At 49.7% G+C, this 23,192-nt stretch overlaps 9 protein-coding genes across 9 annotated transcripts; 7 read left to right on the forward strand and 2 right to left on the reverse strand.

Annotated features, from left to right (window-relative positions):
• Window positions 1-20: 20 nt before the first annotated feature.
• PFICI_08957 (uncharacterized protein) lies at window positions 21-659 on the forward strand (the record flags this gene model as incomplete). Its single annotated transcript, XM_007837538.1, has 1 exon — window positions 21-659. The coding sequence occupies one exon, from the start codon at window positions 21-23 to the stop codon at window positions 657-659; it is 639 nt and encodes a 212-aa protein (XP_007835729.1).
• Window positions 660-874: 215 nt separating this feature from the next.
• PFICI_08958 (uncharacterized protein) lies at window positions 875-2,362 on the reverse strand (the record flags this gene model as incomplete). Its single annotated transcript, XM_007837539.1, has 1 exon — window positions 875-2,362. The coding sequence occupies one exon, from the start codon at window positions 2,360-2,362 to the stop codon at window positions 875-877; it is 1,488 nt and encodes a 495-aa protein (XP_007835730.1).
• A 526-nt stretch (window positions 2,363-2,888) lies between these two features.
• Window positions 2,889-3,797, forward strand: PFICI_08959 (uncharacterized protein; the record flags this gene model as incomplete). Its single annotated transcript, XM_007837540.1, has 2 exons — window positions 2,889-3,132; window positions 3,184-3,797. The coding sequence occupies 2 exons, from the start codon at window positions 2,889-2,891 to the stop codon at window positions 3,795-3,797; spliced, it is 858 nt and encodes a 285-aa protein (XP_007835731.1).
• A 378-nt stretch (window positions 3,798-4,175) lies between these two features.
• On the reverse strand, window positions 4,176-5,907 carry PFICI_08960 (uncharacterized protein; the record flags this gene model as incomplete). The annotated part of the gene is made up of 2 exons (XM_007837541.1): window positions 4,176-5,497; window positions 5,622-5,907. 2 exons carry the CDS (start codon window positions 5,905-5,907, stop codon window positions 4,176-4,178), a joined length of 1,608 nt encoding a protein of 535 aa, XP_007835732.1.
• Window positions 5,908-7,043: 1,136 nt separating this feature from the next.
• On the forward strand, window positions 7,044-8,117 carry PFICI_08961 (uncharacterized protein; the record flags this gene model as incomplete). The annotated part of the gene is made up of 1 exon (XM_007837542.1): window positions 7,044-8,117. One exon carries the CDS (start codon window positions 7,044-7,046, stop codon window positions 8,115-8,117), a length of 1,074 nt encoding a protein of 357 aa, XP_007835733.1.
• Window positions 8,118-10,056: 1,939 nt separating this feature from the next.
• On the forward strand, window positions 10,057-11,898 carry PFICI_08962 (uncharacterized protein; the record flags this gene model as incomplete). The annotated part of the gene is made up of 1 exon (XM_007837543.1): window positions 10,057-11,898. The coding sequence occupies one exon, from the start codon at window positions 10,057-10,059 to the stop codon at window positions 11,896-11,898; it is 1,842 nt and encodes a 613-aa protein (XP_007835734.1).
• A 4,119-nt stretch (window positions 11,899-16,017) lies between these two features.
• Window positions 16,018-17,414, forward strand: PFICI_08963 (uncharacterized protein; the record flags this gene model as incomplete). The annotated part of the gene is made up of 3 exons (XM_007837544.1): window positions 16,018-16,138; window positions 16,195-16,406; window positions 16,458-17,414. The coding sequence occupies 3 exons, from the start codon at window positions 16,018-16,020 to the stop codon at window positions 17,412-17,414; spliced, it is 1,290 nt and encodes a 429-aa protein (XP_007835735.1).
• A 917-nt stretch (window positions 17,415-18,331) lies between these two features.
• Window positions 18,332-19,335, forward strand: PFICI_08964 (uncharacterized protein; the record flags this gene model as incomplete). Its single annotated transcript, XM_007837545.1, has 2 exons — window positions 18,332-18,838; window positions 18,928-19,335. 2 exons carry the CDS (start codon window positions 18,332-18,334, stop codon window positions 19,333-19,335), a joined length of 915 nt encoding a protein of 304 aa, XP_007835736.1.
• Window positions 19,336-21,541: 2,206 nt separating this feature from the next.
• On the forward strand, window positions 21,542-22,551 carry PFICI_08965 (uncharacterized protein; the record flags this gene model as incomplete). The annotated part of the gene is made up of 2 exons (XM_007837546.1): window positions 21,542-21,709; window positions 21,799-22,551. 2 exons carry the CDS (start codon window positions 21,542-21,544, stop codon window positions 22,549-22,551), a joined length of 921 nt encoding a protein of 306 aa, XP_007835737.1.
• Window positions 22,552-23,192: the final 641 nt, after the last annotated feature.

Here is a 23,192-nt window from a genome sequence, read left to right on the forward strand (position 1 = left end):
CCTTTGTCCTGACGTCGCAGATGCCGGCCGCCGGGCTGAGTTTCCTGTCCAGTTTACTCATCAAGTCGCTCAATTTCAACAACAAGCAGACGCTCCTCCTGGGCATGCCGGGCGGCGCCCTGCAGATTGTCTTTCAGCTGTCCGCGGGCTACATTGCGGACCGGTCCCAGCAGCGGAGTCTGACGGCCCTGGCGTACCAGCTGCTGTGTCTGTTCGGCGGCGCCCTGCTCATTGGCCTCGGCAACGTCTCGCCCCTGTATGACCGCGCTGGACAACTCGCCGCCTATTTCATCCTCGGCGGCGCCTGCGCCATTGCCTATTACCTCGTGCTGGCCCTGGTGGCGTCCAATGTCCTTGGCACCACCAAGAAGATGGCCACCAATGTCATTTTGTTCTTGGCCATGGCTGCGGCGTACTTGGTCGGGCCGCAAATGTTTCGCGATCCTCCGTACTACCACAAGGCCAAGTATGCGACGGTGGGGTTGTGGATCGCCTCGGTCATTATTTTAATGGTTCTGTACGCTTTGAACAGATGGGAAAATGATCGGAGAGACAAGCTACAAAGGGAACAGCTCCAAGCGGGCGTCGAGGAGGTTACGAATGTTGAGTTCTTGGATCTGACTGATCGAGAGAATCCCAATTTTCGCTATGTTCTTTGATAGGAGGGTTTGATTCACTTGATCTCATTACGTATCATCATCAGGACTTGAATGAATGATATAGATATGATATAAAGTATCGGCTTTAGACCCGATGACGGTCTAGAACCTATCAAGAATAAAGATGCTATCTAAAACTGACCCGTCTTCCAAAACAAAGGATTGTAATGGATATTACTGAGATGGATCGAAATGACATTTTTCAATGCATTGAACTAGAACTTTGCCTTGTTGCATCTCGCTCCATCATTGGATACTGCTGTAGGTCCAAGAGCCAAGTACGTAGAGGTGGGAACGAAACTGGTGTTGTCACCATTCGGAGGTATGTTGAACTTCCAGATCTGGCCACTGTAGTTCTCAGAACCATAGAGATACCCATCTTCGGAAGCATAGGCGGCGCCCCATCTGTTCTTTCCCGGGGCAATAACGTTGCCCAAGTCGGCAATGACTGACCATTGCTTGGTCGTCCGGTCAAAGCGCTGCAGATAGGTGTGCAAATCCCCGGAGCTTGCCGCATCATACCCAAGGCCATACAAGTAATTGCCTCCTCCTGGGACATAGGCCCAGTCGAGAATAGAATGGGGTGGTGAAGCTGTGCCACTACTGACAGTCGTGCTGAATGTCGCCGAGGCTGGTCGCAGATCGACCTGGAGCCAATAAGTTCCCGTGAAAGTGACCCAATAATAAGAACTTTCATCCACGTCTCCCGAATTTGGGTACCATGTAGAGCTAATGTTCAACGACTTGAGGATTGTCATGTCACCGTTTCCTGCAATACGTATCAGATCCACGGGCGAACCGATAGCCGTGCCCAAGGAGCCGTAGATGAAGTTGTCGGCGACATTGTACCCAATGGCCTGGATATTGCGCTTTCCATCGCCCACCGTCTGCTTGACTGTATCTACAACACCACTTGTAATGTTGACTCTGTAAAACGTGGTCAGTTGTACCAGGTAGCCATATGGGTCGCAGTTTAGAGTTGGCAGTGGTGTATAAACCACCACTGTGCCCTGAACAGTCCCGCTTGCGGTCTGAGTAGTCGTTGTACTGGTAGTCGTGCCAGTGTAGCCAGTGGTAGTAGTGACATAGCTCGGATTTTGTACTATCACGGTTCCTGTATTTGCTCCAGTAGGCGTAACTGTTGTTGTCGTTGCACTGCCTCCCGAATACAGTGTAGTAACGGTGGTGTAAGGCGTAGAGGAACTACTTGTCCTGGTAGATGAGCTAGTCGCCGTGGATGATATAGTCGACGTAGAGGATGTTCTCGTCGAGGTGATACTAGAGGCGGTACTAGAAACGGTACTAGAAGCAGTACTAGAAGCAGTACTAGAAGCAGTACTAGAAGCAGTACTAGAAGCAGTACTAGAAGCAGTACTAGAAGCAGTACTAGAAGCAGTACTAAACGTTGGGCTTGTACTTGTGCTGCTAGTAGACGGAATTACACTGCTGCTAGTAGACGAGACTGTAGTACTACTAGTAGACGGAGCTGTAGTGCTGCTTGTCGTTGTCATACTACTAGACGAGACACTACCCATAGCTCGTGTGCTCGTCGTAGTGCTGGTGGTAGAAGTAGACAAGCTGCTACTGCTACTGGCAGATGATGTTGAGCTGACGATTGAAGTACTCTCTGCCGCGGTGCTAGAAAAGCTACTCGACGTCAAACTGGAACTCGTGCCAGTAGAGGATATGCTGCTCGATGCCATGATACTACTCGAAATTGTCGTAGAAGTGCTACTCGCTGTGGTAACACCAACAGTCGAACTACTACTGGTGCTACTAGTACTTATGCTGCCAGACGAACTAGTCGAAGCGGTCGGACTGCTTGCTACAGAGGAAAATGATGATGGTGATGATGAAGACGAGGAAATGACTTGACTAGATGATACAGAGGTCGTGCTGCTCGAAGTTTGCGGAATTGAAGTGCTACTAATGCTCTCGCTGCTTGAAGCAGTGTTGCTAGTAGTTGCCTCGACAGACGGACTGCTGGTAGTTGTTGATGCTCCCGTATCAGAACTTGAAGTGAACGTGGAGGTAAAAGAGCTGCTACTTGTTGTCAAAGATGATTCACTGCTAGTCACTGAGGCAGATATTTCTCTGTTAGTCGTCGAGATAAATGTAGGACTGCTACTTTCTGTGGCAGATGAAGTAATGCTATTTTCCGAGGCAGGCGAAGTACTGCTAGTTGCTGACTCGCCGGTGCTAGAGCTCGGACTCGAATCACTGCTTGCAATGTTCCTACTATCGCTGCTTGTCTCAGATGCCGGATCAAAACTTGTGCTGGTTTGCAGTGATGTTGTACTGGAAGGAGATGTGACCGTAGAAGACAATTCGCCATCAGCGCTTGATGATGGTTTAGCGGTCGATGTGTCTATCAAAGATGTGCTAGCCGTCAAAGCCAGTGTCGATGACGAAGCAGAATTAGACGTATCGCTTTCCAAACTCGCTGACAAGGAGAAAATTGAGGTACTCGCCGGTACCGTGGTGTCACTGCTCTCAGTAGACGAGCTCTGATCTTGAGTACTAGTATCTGTATTCGCAGAGGTGAGTGTGCTGCTCAAAGATTCAGTCCCGGAACTTAAGCTGGGAGATGGTGCTGATTCTGAAGACAAAGGAGATGAGATGACGGATGGATTTGAGCTTGATTCAAGATTCTCAGTGTTGGTTTTAGTACTGGCATTAGGTATTGAATTTGTTGAAATAGTTTCAATGGTGTCAGATATGGACATCGTTGACGCAATTCCAGTACTGCTCGACAGGGGGATTATCGTTGGTATTTCACTGCTTCCAGATGATAAAGTCATCGAGCTGGATGGGGAAGATGCGGTCGATGTACCTGCACTGTTCTGGGAGGCGTCATTGAGTTGGCTAGAGGTAAAAGTCATCGCTGTGCTGGAGAGGCCAACGACTGTTGATGAATCCGACAAGGTTGCTGACTGTGGTCCGGTTACTTCTGAAGAGGAGGTTGAAGATGCATCGCCTGGCTGTGAGCTTGTGGTCGCCGTGAATTGCAGTGACGAAGAGCCTGAAGACAACGTTGCTGAGTCTGCTCCAACCGGCGGTGAGCTTGTGACCGGTGTGAGTCCAGGTGATGATGATGAAGATTCCGAAGAAGAGGTGGCTGAACCCGGAGAGTTTTGACTTTGAGAAACGCTGGGCGCGAGAGAGCTGAATATGGATATGGTTCTAGAGGAGGTTGCCGTTGACGATGTTTCATCCTCAACCACTATACTGCCATTCTTACACGAGTTCACTATAGTTTCACAATCAGAACATGGTATGATCCATGAAGTAGGTTAAGGAAAGTTAATACCCTACCTGCATAAACAATCAATTTAATGGGAATGCAATTCGGCAAGCCAGGATCAGCGACAAAGGTGGCAAAAACTTCTCCGTCTGCATTTTGACAAAACCCAGCAGTGCTATTGTAGAATGTCTCGTTGTTCCACTGCAAGCTATTATCCACCACGGTGAATGCTAAATGATATTGTATCAACATCTTTTCCATCCTGGAAGAAATTAGAATGACTCACCAGTCGAAATTGACCCTCCAGGATAATTAGCCATGCTGATATATGCAATGCCAGGATCCACAGACAAAGATTTTCTGCCAACCCTAGCGACAAGCTCACCGGCAGACTGACGATACACAGAGGCCTCGCTGCAATTACTTGGATTCAAGATAGTTTCGTTTCCAACAAAGCCGGACGAGTCGTCATGCTTCCACATAGGCTTGCCTCTCTTTCGAGTGGTGTTGGTGACCTGAAACTCGACGCCTAGGATGACGGTAGAGATACTGGATGCACTGAGTGCGCTGCTTGACGACGTGGGTGTTGCCACCGGGGTAATTGTACCAACTGCAGGTGAAGTGGGAGATATCTCAGATGTGGATATCTCTGCACTTTCAGTGCTTGCGATATTAGATATTTCTGGATCTCCTCCGCTCTGCGAGGTAAGGCTCTGGGAGGCAAAGCCTGATGCTGTTGATGATGGAATATTCATAGTGGTTCCAACCCCTGTATTCGGTGGCGAGACTGAACTCGATCCATTGATGGGTATTGCAGATTCAGTTGTAGATAGAGCCGGGTCAGTCGTTCCAGAATTTGACTGACCTGGAATCGAAGCTGCTACAGATTGAGAGGCGACGACGCCTCCTAGACTTTGTGTATCTGAGCTGGCCGTAGAATCCATTGATTGAGAGTTTGAATTCGATACATCCTGGGAAGTGAGACTTTCCCCTGGTAGTCCATCTGAGCCCGATGTAGAATTCATAGGCTGAGAATTAAATGTCGGGCCAGCCTGAGAAGTAAGATCCCCTCCCGTAGTTTGACCATTCTGGGAAGTAACATCACCTCCTACGCTCTGTTCATTTTGACTGGTGGGCCCTTCTAGAGATTGCCCGCTCGAGTCTGTCATTGACTCTATAGGCCGAGAACTCGATATAGCTTGGGAATTGAGATCTCCTCCTATAGTCTGTCCACCTCCACTCGAATTTGTGATGGATTCCATCCTCTGAGAGCCTGAGGAGTCAAAAATTGCAGTGTCAGATATGATGGAATCTCCAGATCCTGTTGGGATTCCGGTCTGACTCTCGCCAACTAGCGAGCTCAAGTCTGTGAAACCATCGCCTCTTGTGGTGCGAAATTGCGACAATCTACCAGATGTATTCAGAGAATCTGAATTAACACCAGTGTGAGCACCATCCAAGGTAGAGAGAAATTCCGTAGATAAATCCCCAGGTTGGAGGGGACTCCCACCGGAAGACTTTGGCGGGATTCTTCCTTCAGACAAGGTCCCATTTTCGCCTGGCAGGATCGTGACTTCGTCTGGCTGTACTGTGACTAAAATCGTCGTAACATAGGTGTAGCACACTGACCAAGGCTGAACAGGCGCTGTATCTGACGCTAGTTGTTGTTGAGTATCGTCAGCCGGGACTCGAGTTACTGCACCACGACCACCGCATACGAGCACCGTAAACAAGGCCAAGTATTGACAAAGCATTCTCGCAGGTCATTGCATAATGACAGAGAATGGAGGACTGAGTGTAGATGGACCGGATGACTGTGACAGAACGTGGTATAAACTCTGGGTCATGAGATATTACCTTGTGCATGCGTCGCGTACGGAAGACTTGCGTTCCAATCACGGTATCACTGCTCAGCAACCCAGGGAGACCAGACGCCACATTCGCGGACCGAAGCGCATGGCGAAGACATTGTCTAGTATGACGCACACGATATCGCTGTTGCATTTTTGCCGGTTGCTCTGAACCGGCAAAGGATGCCGCTCAATAATGCGTTTTGGTACTGATTCCACTCTCTCAAGGAGTACGGATTCCGCCAAGCTCACATGCCATCCATTTCAACATGGTAGGAAATACATCCAACGATCGACGATCTGGCAAAACTTTGGAATGCTGGAGTTGCTGACATAGTGCACTTTTGAAATCGCTGCGACTTTTGTTGGCGTGGAGATGAAGACTTGTTCTTGGTCACAGTCGCGCGACTGCTTGCGGCTCTGAGAAGAGGGTGCATGTCGTCCAAAACTTTGCGTCGTTGTGGGCTGCTGCAAAAGCCTTTACTTGCGATCAGATGCGAATATGAAATGATGATTAATATTAAATTACACAATTCACACCACGGCCCCAAATGTAGGTATTCCGCAAGGACAGTCAAAAATGGAAATAGCTCGTGTAAGGTTTGATTGAGGTGAATATAAACGTGGTCGGCCGTCCAACAGTACTTGAGTCATTTCCGCTAATATCTGGCAAAAAAAAAAAAAAAAAAAAAAAATAAAAAGGCAAGGCGGTCCGCCAGTACATCGCTCAGAATTTGTTGAAGAGGCCATTCAAATCGCCATGCACTGCTAGAGATCGACGATTTGTGAACTTTTTCTTCTTTCGTGATACGTATATGTAAGAATGTCAGCTCTTGTACCTGGCAGCAGCCTAAGTGCATCAATTTGGCTGGGGTTCAACTGGACTGGAGGGGTCGAGGGGCCAAGGCCACTGTCGGCTGCCAGCTGATTGGGCGGAATCTCTGAAACGTCAAGGGTTCCTAGGCGCCGGGGTCCCTGTGTTTCACGGAGCTCCAGCTGTGCGAACCAAGCGGCAGCGGCAGCGATCCCACAAGCTTCCTTTACAAACAGTTAGGTTATATCTGTTCATCCCATCTTTCCAGCCAAGAAGCCTTTTTTCCCTCTCATGATTTCTACAGGAGACATCTCTTCATAATATTCCACAAAAGACCACCCCCAAGTTCGTCTGCCGGTCAGCGAATTTGCTTACGACCTTGTTCACGCGACTACGAAAAAGACCAAAACACCATACGTAATACCGATACAACCAACCACTTACCGAGCAGCTACACGACACAATCTTTGCCCGCCATGAATTACTCACGGCCACCTTCGCGCGACTCTTGGTTCTCGCCGGTCTCGGTCGATCTCTTGCTCAAGGTCCTCAATATCACCCTCTTCCATCCATTTATTGCATGGCTCCTCCCGCTATGCCTTCGCGCCCGCCACATGGAATACGAAGAAACCCCGATGCGAGTCACAATAGCATGGGCCATAGTGGTTACGTTCCTTTGGCTGCTGAACAAGTTCAGCCATAAGCTAGCCTATGGCATGCACCGCGAGGTCGACCTCAGCGAAGAGGTTATTGTCATCACCGGCGGCGCCAGCGGGCTAGGTCTGCTCATTGCCGAGGTGTACGGAATGCGTGGAGCCACAGTTGCCGTCCTGGACGTGGCTGAGCTGGAAAGCACAGATGTGAGGGGCATCACGTACTACAAATGTGATATTACCGACAAGGAGCAGATTTCTCGTGTCCGCAAGGAGATTGAGCGTGACCTGGGCCTACCGACGGTCCTGATTAACAACGCGGCCGAGGTGGTGGGCAAGAAGCTGCTCGAAGTGGACATTGAAGAGATTGAGCGCAGCTTGAAGACAAATCTCCTCAGTCACTTCTACACCATCAAGGAGTTCCTCCCCGGTATGCTCCGGAGTGAGGTCGGAGGCACCATTGTCACTGTATCCAGCGTCATCGGCCACCTGGGTGCCGCACGGCTGAGTGATTACGCTGCCGCCAAGGCCGGTGTGACTGCGCTGCACAAGTCTCTTGCTGCAGAATTGCAGGAGTACCCGGAGATCAAGACCATTATCGTAACTCCTGGCCAGCTCAGCACGCCCCTGTTTTATGGTGTACAGTCACCCAACTCGTTCATCGCTCCAGTCGTCGAACCAGTCGATGTAGCAAAGGAGGTAATCGCGGCAATCGATTTGGGAGTCAGCGACCATATCGGCGCCCCATTGTATGCTCGATGGATCGACTGGTACAATGTCTTGCCTGTAGGCCTACAAAGAATTGCACGCAACATTTCGGGCATTGATAGAAGTATGCAAGCGTTCGTTGGACGCCGAGGCGATTCGCTTAGCGAAAAGAATGGAGCAGCGAGGTGAAGAAGTCACCTGGTAGCTTCAGACGTCAACTTCGACGAACCAATAACTTTCCATGAACCATATCGAAAGCTCCAAATAATACATGCTCTACGCTGGATGCCACGCTGAAGAGTCGACGGAGCAACATATTGGTTCGAAATGCGAACAATAAACGACAGGAAAACAGCCTCGCCCGACCCTGCACCTCTTAGGACGCGACATTTGTATAATCACATGCACACAAAAGGTTTCCGCATTAGCGGAGTTCAGACATCTGCAACTCAAGCCACGCCAGGCTCCAGGTCTAATGATGAATATATGGCTGCCAGATGAATTGGCACGAGTGCTTCGGGGGTGGATTTGACGGAATCACACCAATCTACATTGGTCCATAATGAATAGAGATCTACAACGTCCTGGCAATCACAGTCAAGATCACGCCATATTTGAAGCACAATCTTATAACAAACCAAATGACACATCAGACTCAAACAATAGTATCATCGATAGTGTGAGGCTTTGCGTGGGACACCCGTGGGATATTCGCAACCTATAAGTCCTTATCATAGGAAGGATTGGCATCCCTACCGTGACAGCTCTAGAAATGGGCATTATTCTGGAAAATTCATCTGTGTGCCCAATCTAGGCCGGATTTAACAAAGTCTTATCTGAACTAATGTTGTCAAGCCTTTTGTCAAATAACTACAGACACAGTTTGCGGCACTATCTAAGCGAGCACATGAGCACAGTATCCGGGGGCTTCAGACGACTGTTCCTCGGCAGGCTTTTTTTTTTAGGCGTTGCGCTACTGAAGTGCCGGCGGGCCAGATCGCATGGCAATTCGCAAGTCGCTGAATGAGCGCCTATGATGAAGCTGTCAGTCTGGCAAGCGGCCGCACACGATGCAGGTCCGCTGCGAGGCCATGACTAGGAAAACTCCGAACAAAACGGACTCGAGGTGCTAGGTTCGCCGACTGACGTCTCAGCGCGATGAAGCCATTGACCCCCCGACGCCGTACATGGCAGGCCGGTGTCACCAGCCCGCCGCGTGGAACATGGAGGGTTGTTTGCGCTTAACCCCCCGTAGCCCCAGACCATCGGGTGTCTCGGTAAGTCTAGCCTTGGGGGGCTTGTCGTGTCAAGCACGACGACTCTTTTGGTCATACCTACTATGGTCATACTGGAGAAGCTTTTCCCCGACTGACTGCACCCAGCCAGCAATGAAGATTGGTCAGTTATCCAAGGCCTCTAAGTGTAGTTGCAGCACTTGTTGCCACTATATGATGATCCGAGAAAAAAAGCAGTACTGTGCATGTCCAACCGCAAGATCTCATTTGAGGTTTTCCTTTTTGCTGTCCATGGCCTCGGGTTGGGGCCGAGAACCGTTGGGGCTACCACTGGCTACCTCTTTAGGATTTCATGGTGCAGGGCGCTAAGCCTACCGACCAACATAATCCTTATCTATGGTCTCGCTCGGCCAATGGAGACGGCAAGGGGAGAAAAAGCAGTCATATTCATCTGTTGTCTCTAGCCGCGGCCGATCTCTCTCTTTCTATTCTTTCAAGTTACATTGCTTTGCTTTTTTTCTTTTTTTTTCTATGGAGGCATCCCTTACAGGCGACGCGCACAGTTTCCTCCAATAGTCATCGCCGGGTTTACCGCGCAAAGTGTAAAATGTAAGTGCGAACTGCATATCACTAAAACGCATGGAGCACTGCCTGGCCCAAGGAAAATCCAATAATACTTCTTCTTCCTCTTCTTCTTCTTCTAGAGTGGCTGGATATTTTACTAATGTTCCGCAGAGATTACTGGGACCATCTCTTCGTTTCTTTCTTTCTGTTGAACACTTTTTTCAACTGTGCAAACCAAGAAGTACGGGGGCCGCAACTGCGGTCATAAAAAGAGGCAAACTCTACGAAACATCTCGCTTGAAGATGCCAAGTCATTAGATCAAATCAAAATGGTTTGGTGGGATACGAAATTAGTTGCACAGACAGTGACGAGGGAATTTGTTGCCTCTCGCCTGCACTCCAAGAATGTCGACAGGCTCGATCAAGTCCTTGGATTTGGCAATGGCTTGACGGATGAGACCTATTGGGAGTGGATCGAGGCCAAGTCTAAGCGAATCTTTCTGATACTCGAAGATGTCGGAATTCCAGATCAGATATTCGGCGCTGTCGACCACTCTTGGGAAGACGATGATGTCCCCATTCCGCTCAACGATGTCGACCGAGTGACCGGGACCAAGGATCAAAAGACGAACTGGAAATTCTGGGATCGGCAATTCTACTATGTCATGCGAGAGGTCGAGGAAGGACGCCACATGACTTATGGCGACGATGAGATTGTACCCGTCGATATCGTGGATCGAAAACAAGCTGCTACAGCACTCGTCCACTCACACCATATTGACAAGGTGGTACTGTCCAACAAACCCAACAGAGTTCTTGGCCGATTGAGAATACCAATCAGCAAGATAAGCAGTGGCGTCTCTCAGGAAGAATTTCTAAAAGAGACGAGGCGCACCAGCTATTTCCACAACGAGCATATCATATCGTATTTTGCTTCGTATACACATCTGGACTCCGTCTGTGTGCTGACTACGGCATGGACTGAGTACAGCCTCAAAACCGCTCTCACAAACATACCGGCGTCTTTAAAGACGCATCTGAAGCACGATCCACGGGTCCAAGTCATGAACTGGATACACTGCCTCGCTGATGCCATATGCTATCTACACAGCACTGGTGGATCCCACGGCAACATCAAGCCATCATCTGTGGGCTTCGACCAGGATCACAAAATACTACTCACCGACAGGTCGATTTTGAGCTTGGAGGGGATACCAGCTTCGACCGACAGAACAGCCTTCAACAAGGAGTCATACGATTACGCTGCTCCAGAGCAGTGGTTCCGGCCAACGAACTGTAACAACTTGTATAACAACATAAACAAAAGTGTGCAGACTTCATCCTCTGCATCGTCATCTAGCTCTGGCAGTTATGCCATCTCAATAAATAAAGGCGGTCCGGGATACGGTACAGCACAACAACATCAACTGCCACAGCTAGACCCCCAGGCGGCAGATATCTTCTCTATGGGCTGCATCATGCTTGAGCTCATGGGCTTCTTGTTCAGCAAGAGAACATCAAAATCCTTTGCCGCTCACCGGGGCGACAAGCACCGACACGCTGGAAGAGGTGGTGCGCCGCTGGACGCCTCCTTCCACAAGAACCTGGGACAGGTCGAATCCTGGATGGTGGCGCTGGCCAAGGACGCGGGCAAGAAAAAGGATGATGCCGTTTTGCGCGGCGTGGCCCCGGTGCTGCAAATGGTGGCACGCATGCTATCAGTTACGCCGCAAGACCGGCCATCGGCCTACGCCGTCGAGCGACATATCTACCAGGTGTTGACGGAGCACTGCGGCATCGCGGAGCCGCATTGCGTCCACCAGTACGAGGACACGGCGGCCTTTATTGATCTACCAGTCACTTCGGGCCTCGAGAGCCTGCGGATAGGGACTGGAGGAGGAGGAAGGGGAGCGGCAGGGACCGACGACGAATCTATCTTCTCCATTGCCACGAGCAGCCGGCGCGTAAGTCGGCAGGGGAGGTCGTCACTCAGCAGCACGCGGACGCCGACGACCCCAACAATGATGACAGGGCCGCCCCGGAGCCAGACAAATCTCGACGGGGCGCTGGCCGTGCCGAGGGGCCATCGTGGAATGCAGAGGTCCATTGCAGCGACTGCGCAGCAATGGGGCGTCCCCTATACATTCGAGGATGCTGCACAGACTAGTTGATAGTGGCTTTTGGCGATATACCCTGATGGATATGCATCTCTGATGATTATACGATGTTTCATGACTTTTTTTTTTTCTTCTTATTTCCTGTCATATACTTTTATTTACCCGTTCTTGCTTTTGTAACCAAGGGGTCATGGTTATACCGAAATAAAAGTTGAAGAGATCTACAGGAGCCACGGAACAGACAGATTGCTACTGCTATGCTCGAGTAGCACACACAAGACGATATTGCGCAATATCACAAATGAGGTTCATTTCGGAAGTTTGTGCACCTGGCGCACTTTCCACTCGGTGTATATGTCATGGTCGGGACGATCCTGGAGGATGACTTGCTTCTCCCGCGTGAGCCGCAGCGCTTAGAGCCGAATATGATTGACGTCTGCTTGCTTTTTCCAACCAGCATGCATATATTACCATGTAGTAGCTCTGATTATGATCCGGTCAACGGGTCAACTGCTACTAGCTTTTCATGTCGGTCTCTCAAGGAAGGGGGGCTTGTCAAATAAAACGTAGGATTGTGTCCCGGAAATCTGCTTGTATCATCTGAGAAGGAGCGCATCAACTTCCCATCCTTTGAAGGACTATACTCGAATACTGTGCTCGACAGTAACCTCTAAATGCCCACGTACGTTATCAAGGATTAAAGCGACACAATCAACCTCGATAATATGTATTCGGTCCATGGAGGTTGAATGTTGAAGTCGGCTCAAAAAATCCAGAAAAGAAATACAATGATTTCTCGTTGTTTCCCTCGGGCCTTTTCCAGAAGAAGTGTTGAACTTGGGCGACGACGCGCCGGTAATAAGGGCAATAAAATGCTAGGGGGGGTTAAGCGAAATGTGATGCAACAAGTGGGCATGTTGCTCCGGGAGAGAACTTGCAGCTATTACTATGCACTATGTACATTGAAACCCCACCCTGGCTGCCAAGCTTGGAGCTTCCACCCCGGTTCGGTTTTTTCCCACGTCCCGACACAGACTCTAGACCATTCGCGATCATTGCTTGCGTCATCGCAGCTGTTGGTCTTTTTTGTTTGAAAGGAGTTTCTCGGTCGAATGAGGGTAAAAGGGCGAAAAAGAAAAAGAAAAAGAGAATCGGCCCCCCTGGTCAGCGCCAACGCGGTTTCCCATATTGATGCGGCTATTGAATTTTCTCCTTACCCATGGCGGGCGAACCAGCAAGTTAAACGCCTGATTCCAATTTCCAATTTGTTGCCCTTCTTTTTACTTGCTTACTTGCTTTAAACCCCCCATGTCAAAGAACAGTGAGCTGGCTTGTTTTACATGGGCCTGGACCGTGACGAAGACGCGACAAACAAATTGCATTGCATTGCATGGGACGATGATTTTTTTGCAAATGCCAGGGGTCAATCTCGCGACAAAAGTGCATCACAACTGATCCAACCCCAAAAAGTACGTACCTACCAAACCTGTAAGGCTATATAGTAGATTCTACTACTTTGCCATCTTTTTCATGCATAGGAATTTGAACATGATCATCTCCCAAATAAACGGGAATGAAGGAGGTAAAGTGGATCCTTGGCAGAATGTTTCGATCTACATCCACAGACCTTCTATGAAGCACTACTACTACACGATTGCTTGAGCAGTGCCCAGGCGCTCGGCTCTGCGAATCAAGCAAATGACAAGACGGGAGGAACAAGGCGGGCGGCGACCACGTTTTCCCTCGACGATCTGGAGAAGGCAAATATGTAATCTTGGCAAGCTAAAAAAGCACAGCTAATCAAGTAACAGAAAGGCGCCTTCTTTTTGCCTCTTGCGTGGTATTCAAGGTGTGAAGTTTTTATAGTTTATTAGTGTGTTTAGTTGAGAATTGGTTCCTGGCGACTTTTTTCTTAGAACCTGAGCTGAAAGAAAAAGAGGCGACACGGTTCAAGGAGAAAAGGTGCTAGGTGCTTTGCTACGGATTGTCTTAGATCTCCTGATGTGGGCCGGGGACAGGGCAAGATATGGTTCAGACCAAGGAAACGGAGAGGATTCCCACAACCCGAGACAAACGGGTGATGGATTTTGACAGATCATTCGTTTGGTTAGGCCACTGCTGACAACGTGAGAAGGAGAGTCGGACGGATTTTGTAGGACACCAAAAAAAAGTGAGACATTGTTTCTCTGTTCCAATGACAGACGGTCATGGTAGAGAGGTTGGGATGGTCTCTGATGAGTTCGGTATCTTCAACCGGGGGTGGGACCCAATGACAGCAAAGAGCAAAGGAAGAACCCACCAGTGCAGCTAAAGATTACCGCATCATGACAGCAAAACTCCATGGAAAACCGGCACGAATACGGGGAGAATCTGGATCGTATATCGCCGCACATGATTGAGTGTTTGTCTTGTAGTGAGTTCGGAGAATGGAAGCCGTCGGTCGTCCTTGCGAGGTTCAAGGTCCAGTCCGTTCTAGCCGTGGTGTCAACGTAATTGGCTCGTTGAAATGGAAAGGAAAACTTGTCTAGCAATTTGATGCTAGGCTAGAAGCAGGGTTAGTGAGCTGCTGCAAAAGCGATCTAATCGCGGTAATGTCCTTCAATGCATTGCAGTTTGCAGTTTGCAGCAGCAGCAGCAGCAGCAGCAGCAGCAGGAATAGGTCAGTGGTAATCCGCAACTGCTAGCAAGCTAGTACTCCGTACTGTCCACTGAATTTCCAATGTTTTAGCTGCCCCCCGGTCCCATCACAATCGACGATCCACCAAAGAAAACCAAGGCAGAAAAAGCCAGGGCCAAGTTCAGGTCCCGGATAAGGTCGCTCGCAGCTTTTGCAACCAATCACCAAACGCACACGCTCCTCTAGGGCCTGTCAGGAAACCAGCGAGCCGTTTGATGCAGACAGGGGCCAAGACATTTGAAAAGAGAGACACCAATGAAGCTTAGAGCTTAGCTTAGCTTTTCCTCTCGAGCTCTCTCTTTAACCCCCCAGGTTCTCTCCAAGATACTCCAAGACCTCCCTCTCCTTCACACACACATGCATCCATGTCATGTATGTATGGTTGGAGGATTGAGAGACCATGACAAGGTAGCTACAATCTTTATTAGCAAGCTACCTACCTGGGCACATTGACTACCTAGCTAGTAACTAGCACCTGGACCAAGCTAGGGTTGATTCCGGAGCACCTGCGTAGGTAGCTAGTTCCCGTGCGTACCTTCGGTGGTTTTGTCCCATCAATTCGAAATCGCCCCTCCCCATGGGCGCGACCAGGTATGGATGGGTGTATTTGATTGATCTAGGTCAAAGATCAAGGAGCAAGGTAGGTGATACTAGGTGAGTAGTAGCGTAGTGGGTGCAACTCCAGGTACCTTGGCTAGTGAGTGGACTCGATCATGGCTTCCAATCCACATCACATCCTCGTCGGTTCTTTCTCGAGTATGTATCCGTACTACTTACTACCTCTTGTATCTACTCCCCCTTCCCTTTTCAACCATCAAACTCCACCGAGATTCTTTCATCCTCTCGCTCTCTACTCCACGCCCGGCGCTGTTTTTGGATAATAGTACTCCGTAGTCTCTCTCGTTTTGCGGAGCCGAGTTCCATAACAGCGGTCAAGGTTGTTGTTGTTGCTCACGCTACTGTCTTTGCTCTTTCTGTTTATTTGATGGGCCCACCGATCGCTCTTACATATACATCAACCCTCTAAAGCAGACGCTTCCCACACACGACTTCCGCTCGCTTCTTTCCCTCAGAGTTGCTGTTGTTGTGTGTTGTCGTTGTCTCTTGTCCTTCGCTCCCGCTCTCACTCTCGCTCTGTCCCTCGGCGCGTCACTCTTCCTTGACTTTACGTTCAGGAACGCTGCATCTTTTTTGAAAAGACTCCCGGAGACAATTCCATCTACAAAACAGACAAACCAGACTGCCGCGTTTCGCTACGTCGTCAGGAGTTGTGTCATATCCAGAGCTGCAGCACCTTGGTATTGATTTGATCGACCATTGTCTATTGGACCTCTTGATTCAACCCAATTTCAGCCTGCTGCTTTCTTTTTTTGGATTCTTTTTTTGGAACCGCTTGCAGACGATTGAGTTTTGTTGGCACTCACCTCTCGTTTACCCACTCTCAGACACGTGCCTGAAAGTTTGTTGGATCATATTTTTATATTCCGTCTTACACAATGAGATCTTCCATCTGGCTCTCAGCCGCTCTCGGCACCGCCACCACCTCGGCCCTGGCTACCATCGAGGCCGTTGGCAGCAAGTTCTTCACCAGCGATGGTGACCAGTTCTTCATCAAGGGTACGGACCTCAACTTTTCAGTATGCATTGAGCACGTTTATCTAACCTGTAGCTAGGAATCGCTTACCAGTTGGTGCCTGACGATCCTCTGATCGACACGGAGCAATGTCAAAGAGACGCAGAGTTGATGCAGGAGCTTGGTGCCAACGCCATTCGCGTCTACCATGTCGACCCCTCGGCCGACCACAATGGTTGCATGCAAGCCTTTGCTGACGTTGGCATCTATGCCATGATTGACATGGACACCTTTTCGACCTACATCCTAGCCGTAAGTTTACACTATGCCTGCTGTGATCTACAAGACACTAATTCCTCCCAGAACGACCTTTATTGGAATCAGACCCAGTTAGACCGTTACTCAGCCGTCATGGATACTTTCCAGGGCTATGACAACCTACTCGGCCTGTTTGTTGGTAATGAAATCATCACCACCAATTCCCAGTCTCTGGCCGCTCCCTTTATTAAAGCTGCTGCCCGAGACTTGAAGGCTTACAGAAACTCCAAGGGTTACCGCGAGATCCCCATTGGCTACTCTGCTGCAGACATTGCCGAGCTTCGACCCATGCTTCAGGACTATCTGACTTGTGGCGGTAACTCGTCTGAGAACATTGACTTCTTTGGCTTGAACTCGTACGAGTGGTGTGATCCTGCGACATACGAGACCTCTGGCTACGCAAACCTGGAGGCTGATGCTTCCAACTTTCCCGTTCCCATCTTCTTCTCGGAGACTGGATGCAATGTGCCCGGTCCTCGTCTCTTTGAGGACCAAGCTGCCATCTTTGGTTCTGAGATGGTCAATGACTGGAGTGGAGCCATCATCTACGAATGGATTCAGGAGGCCAATAACTACGGTCTGATCTCGTATGGTCCTACTGTTGCCGCTACCGTGGTTGGCACCAACATCGACGGCGGTTACACTCGCGCTGGAACCCCCACTCCTGTTTCTCCCGACTTCAGCAACCTGAAGAGCCAGTGGGCCTCTGCTACCCCCACTGGTGTCTCCAAGTCCGACTACGACACCGCGAGTGTCTCGACCAGATCCTGCCCGGCCTCGACCGCAAGCGGCTGGCTTGTCGACGGCAACGTCGCTTTGCCTACTCTTGGAGAGACCTTTACTGGCACAGCTTACTCAACTGTCCCCTCAGCTACGGGCACTGCCGCTGCCGCCGCCGCTACAACAGCTAGCACCAAGAACGCCGTTTCTGGAACTAAGGAGTTGACCGGCATGGCCGCTGGTCTTGCGGGCGTCATGATGATCTTTGCTTTCTGGCTGTAAACGGCTTGCAATATCTGGCTGCATATATTTTGCAGTCATAGACCTTGAACTTCACTTCTTTGCGTGCTAGTTACGAACTATTCGATTATCAATGGTTAACAGGCACCATTGGAGATACACTCGCCTCGTTGCGCTGGAGATTTGGTGCATTGTATGCATCTAGTACGAGATACGGCATGATACGCGGCGTCACGCTTTTGCATTCAAGTACATACGATTATTTGGTATGCTCGCACATTCACTATAGAAGCTGCACATAGTTGGCATAGAATGACTGCGAAACTGAGAGGTTTGGGTTAGTTTTTGGGAACCCTAGGATAAACACCTTGAACTGGTTTGAAGCCCCGGTCTTGGAGGATAGGAAGAAAGCCCTTGTGGAGGATCACCAAGCTGCGGCAAGACAATTGCATAGAGAGCATAGAGCATGGCTTTACCTAATTGCTAATGGCAGTCGAGATAGATACCCCAAGCTGTCTGAGCAGCACAAAATGAAATATTACCCAGACCATTTCATTGTATTTACGAATTGTATCTGTTTCCCTGGTCGTGTGCATTCTAGACAATGATCAAGACGTGGTCATGACTTCTCTCCCTTCAAAGTCAATGAAGAGAAGTAGGTACCACGTTCCTTCCATGCTGCAAATTGTATCCGCCGTCTTCTCTGTACCCAAGCTAATGGATATTTACGCCACAGAGAGCTAAGCAACTCGCCCATTTACGTATACCAAACCACACCCACTTTGTTTCATCATTTCTATGAATCGTCTTTTCTTTCTGCGTCTGATAGCTCCTAGAACCTGAAAAGTCCCCTTGTCTGCGAAGCAATCGAAACCAATCTTTTTAATATGGTGACACGCTCTCTTTCTTACCTAAACTCGAGCTCAAGAACACTACCCTCAGAGATAGCCAAGAAAGAAATGGAGGATAACAAGCCAAACGACCATAATGTTGCTAATTTGGCGCCCGGCCGGCAACAGGTCGATGAACTCAATTGTCCGTCACACAGTCGTAAGAGATGGACCATTGACAGGACCTCGTCTAGCTGGCACGACTGGCTGCCTTTACACGATCGACCACATCTACGTTGGGCTCTAGCCATCATTCTGGCCATTGCCATCATCGCCATCATGATCGTAGGCATCGTGTACACGATCGAGTACTACGCCATGTACTACGCCACGGGCCATGGCGGCTGGCTATACCGCGCGGCAGCCGACAGAAATAACAATAGCACCACCGACTCGTCGCAGGCTATACCGGGAACCATGACTGTGGAGGAGAGCTATCCAGACGTGGTCTGGCATACGATGGACAAGGAGGAGGAGGAGGATGCTTATTGGATTACCGATCAGAGGTACCGGCCCATGATCCTACAGATGGCGCCCTGTATTCAAAAGTACAGTTGCGCTCAATACGACAAACCTGTAAGTGGAAAATATTCACTACCCTTATGAGATTGATTCAGTTTCACTGGGACACTTCAACTGACAGACTGCCTACCTTGTATATTCAGAGCGTCTGCTGCAATGCTGGGCTCTTTTGCCACCAAACCGATACCGACCTAAGCAACTCCGGTGTTTACTGCTGCAACAACTCGACGTGTCCGTCAGAAGGCCACCTCACAAGCTCCGCCATATGTCCGCAGGGGCTCATGCAATGCGGTGAGGCGGAGGGTGGTGGGTGTTGTCCTGGAGGTAGCCAGTGCGCCGAGGAGGGATGTCTGTTATTTGACCAACACAAGCCACCAGCTACTCCATCGACACCAGCATCGAGCAATACAGTCCAGGAACCACACGTCATGGCAACCGTGTACAAGATTGGAGAGGTTCCGAGTCAAGCGGTGCAGAGAAGACTGGGATACACTAGCCATCCTGTTCTGGAGGGGTTGGTGCTTGTCGGTTTGGTCTTCTTTACTTTTTGAGCATGGTCATTTGGAATCATGGCAAGTCGATGAAAATTATAGCATTGTCAGTATATGCAAAGCCTGGTAGAGCAAGTATCCAAAGAATGCATGCATGTAGCTGCTTCCTAGCCCATTGCCTTTGAGCATGTTGAATTTCTGTACTCTTGACTGACTCCTGCACAATCCGATCGATGGTCAGTATGCAGTCATTTGCATCTTGGGTGTGACGGAATCATCCCTCATTATGGCAAGTCTTAATGATGCGACACTGTTTCTTCCTCCGCTTATCTCCTGCATGATTTCATTTTTAGAATCACCGCAGGTGAAGGTATTATTCGAGCATAGAAGAGAGTAAAATGTAAGGCAGCCATGGGCGGCTCGGGTTTGGGGGGGAGATCCTTTTATGATTGACTTATACAGGAAGCGCGCGCCGAGCAGCGAGACGCGGTTTCAGAATTCTTTCTTGGTTGCATGCATTGCAGGCGGTTTGCGACAGTGACACGCAGATCCTTTCTGCGACCCTCAACCAGGGTAGACATCCCTTGGCTACCTGCATTCCATTCATGCACCACGACGATCGGTAAGTGCGGATGAGTTTGATTTGGAACGATGTAACCTCGTAGGGGCTTCACTTAACCAGCGCCTCATAGTTGGAATTGATGTGTCCTTTTGAGGCAGAGAGGGGAGAAAGATCAGATGGCTTATGGAATAATGGCTGGATTTGGGGCAGAAAATCAAGATGGGACGGACGAATTAGGAAATTTGGTTTTGCAGTATATCGAACGTAAAGTTTGGTTCTGTCTTTATTGGGACAAAAAGTATAAAATGTGAAATGCAAAAGTATACAATGACGCCAAGATGAACCTTAATACTATACATGGTGCGGGACGACCCAATACTGGTCGGCGGTTGGTACCTTGGTCACCCCCACACTTACTCTAGTGTTCCTATACAGTTTCAACCCAGAGATCCGTAAAGCGGCTCAAGATACCAGGAAATCTTTGATGCGGGATCCGTTAGAACCAAGAAACTAGACTGATTTGCCAACCTTGAGTTACCGAGAAATCCAAAACTTGTTCAAGGAGTAGCACCAGCCAGCCTCCAAAGCCCTTTTTCTACACCAAATGGTTTCCCAGAAGAGCCACCACAGTCCGTAGATGCATGAAACTCGGTCCAGATCCTCTTATCTGGTCGGTATTCCACCAGGCATCGGTGAGACTGAAACTCGGACCTCACTCACCTGTGGGTGATGTGGTCGGCGCACACATTACCTGCCTACCCACCTTTTGTTCCTTACAATGCATGCAGACGACCACTTGGGTCAGCTAGCATGTTTGCGACATTCAATCTTTTGAGAAGAATAAGAACACGATGGTATTGACTCATCCTTGGCTTCGCACACGGCTGATGCTACTCAAGCATTCTCACCCGGCCGAGGGCAACCGTCCTGGTTCTCCTCGCATAGACACGCCTGCCACGCGGTGATGCTGATGAGACGCTCTACTTCCTGGTGCAGATCATAAAAGTTGCAGCATATAGCCCCCTTCTGCCTTCTCTTTTCATAATCAACAACAGAAAAAACAGTAACAGCATGTATCTTTAACCCACTCGCTGATGTGTGACATGGCGTCGTCCTCCCTCCGCTCCTCTGGACATCTTGTCGGAGATCTGCTCGAGATTCACCACCTCGTGACCACAACATCAGACGAGTTGAGACCAAACTCCGCGGTGTATCCCTCTCTCTCCCTTTCTCTCTTATTCTCGTGCGGTCTCTAATATCATTGGTACGTAGACCTTGAACAGTTTCAATTGCAGACCTAACAGCCAGCAGACGTGTTATTTCTATGGGTGGGCTAGAGCGGCATGTCTGCACGGATGTGGAAACGTCCATCATTCATGATTGGGGAGGCTGTGCCAATCTCAATGCAGTCTCGCCGTGACCAAGAAGCTTGCACTTTCACATTTGTGCTTCTTCCCCCAAGAAGGTGGTGTCAAAACCTGCCCCTCTCGGTATATCGAGCTATCTGTTGCCATGCACTACACTCCTTCCCTCGTTCACGGGTAGGCACATGCTTGATCGATCTCGTTTTGTTTTATTATTAAGACAAGTCAGTGCGCACAACCCCCCATCCACAGGACTTGATAGTCGCCTAATAGGCGCCGTGTCTCCTTTTCTCTGGAAAAAGGTCACATATCGTCGCAGTTTTCTTCTCGTCGTCGCACCATGTCCATTTTCTTCTGCCGACGAGTCGATCACCATGGCCGCGGCCGCATCAGGCCGGAGCTGGATGAGTCGCTTTGCGCATCCTACCTGGAAGCGGCCGAGAAGAATAGAAAGACAATCCCAGAGCAGTTATCATTTGAGGAGATTATTAAGAATGTCACGTTACCGGTAAGCATATATCGCATTTTCTGCCTCGACATTTTACCCCATGGCAACTCTTGAACGAGAAGGAAACAAGAGACTAATCTAAAGCTTAGCCACGTTCCCTCAACGACTTCATGGACTACCTGCTCCAAGTCGAACACGGCGCCGAATGTCTTCAGTTTTTCCTCTGGTATTGCAATTACGTGGAGCGATGGTGCAAGCTATCACCAGACCAGCGCGAGCTGTCGCCGCAGTGGCGCCACAACCGCGAGGATGACACGGCCAAGCGCAAGACACACGCGCGCACCAGGAGCTTTCCCGAGAACATGGAGCGGTTCAACCGCATCTTTGCCATTCTGGAAAAGAGTCCCAAGGGCAAGGAGGCCGACGCCGCCGCCGGCAAGGACTCTCTGCGCAGCCGGGGCGACTCGACCTTGACCAATTTCTCGTGGCCCCGGGTCTTGTCGCCCCGGACCGAGAGCATTAACATGGAAAAGGAGCAAGACGACGGTGACCACAAGCAGGAGGAAGCGGTCGAGACAGCGTGTTCCCCACCGCCAAAGGATGTGGCGCAGCCTTTCCGCGACGAAATCTTTCAGATCGTGCGCCAGTACATCTTCACCGGCGGCGAGCGGCAGCTCAATCTCACGCACCAGGACCGGACGGCGTGCATCCAGGCCGTCGAGCAGACGACGCACCCCTCGGCCCTCTTGCCGGCGTTTGCCGCCGCCGAGGCAATGCTGCGCGGTCACTGCCATCCGGAGTTCGTGAGGTGGAGCATAGCCAATAATAATAATAGTAACCGGCCTCGAGTCGTGTTTACCAAGGACTTGGGTGCTGCCATCATCTCGATTAGACAGCGGTGAGATGCGGGCCGCAAGCGAGAGTAGGTCTACTTGACTATATTTACATGATTTATGACACATTGGGATCAGGACCGGAGAGACAGCAGTTGTGAGTTGCAATCGACCTGTTTACTCTCGCGGGAGTCTAGTTGTTACTTATACCATTGGGGCTACTCGGACTATCATTGCCAAATCCGCATAGAAAGCTTGGTCTTCTGATCAACTTTGAGAGATCAAAATCTCTGTGGAATTTTTTATAGGCAAAATCAATCGCTAAATTCGCATTGCGCCTTCCATATATCTTCTTCCAAAGTAAAGTCTCTGACAGCCGAGAAAGTCTTGCACGAAACCATTGAGTCTTACTTGATTGCCGTCATCTTTGGCGTCAAAGAAGGCAGATGACAGAGCTAGTGCTTGCGGCATACGGTCCCTCACTCAATGTCTTGAATGTATAAACCATCCAAAGAGGCCCTCGTTGCCATGTGTCCCATGGTCACCATTAGAGCGGAGATGTGGCGCTCGTTGACGGGAAAGGCCAGTTCTGAGCGTTCCTCCGTCGTTGACCTTGCCGGGAAACAAAATTCATCAAATCCAGGGACCTTTATTTCAAGAGCTCGAATTTCTTCTCAGGATCAACCCAAGTAGGCGGTATATGTTGTACA

This window comes from Pestalotiopsis fici, assembly GCF_000516985.1.
Source record: "Pestalotiopsis fici W106-1 unplaced genomic scaffold PFICI_Scf_6, whole genome shotgun sequence".
In the NCBI taxonomy this organism is placed as follows: domain Eukaryota; kingdom Fungi; phylum Ascomycota; class Sordariomycetes; order Amphisphaeriales; family Sporocadaceae; genus Pestalotiopsis; species Pestalotiopsis fici.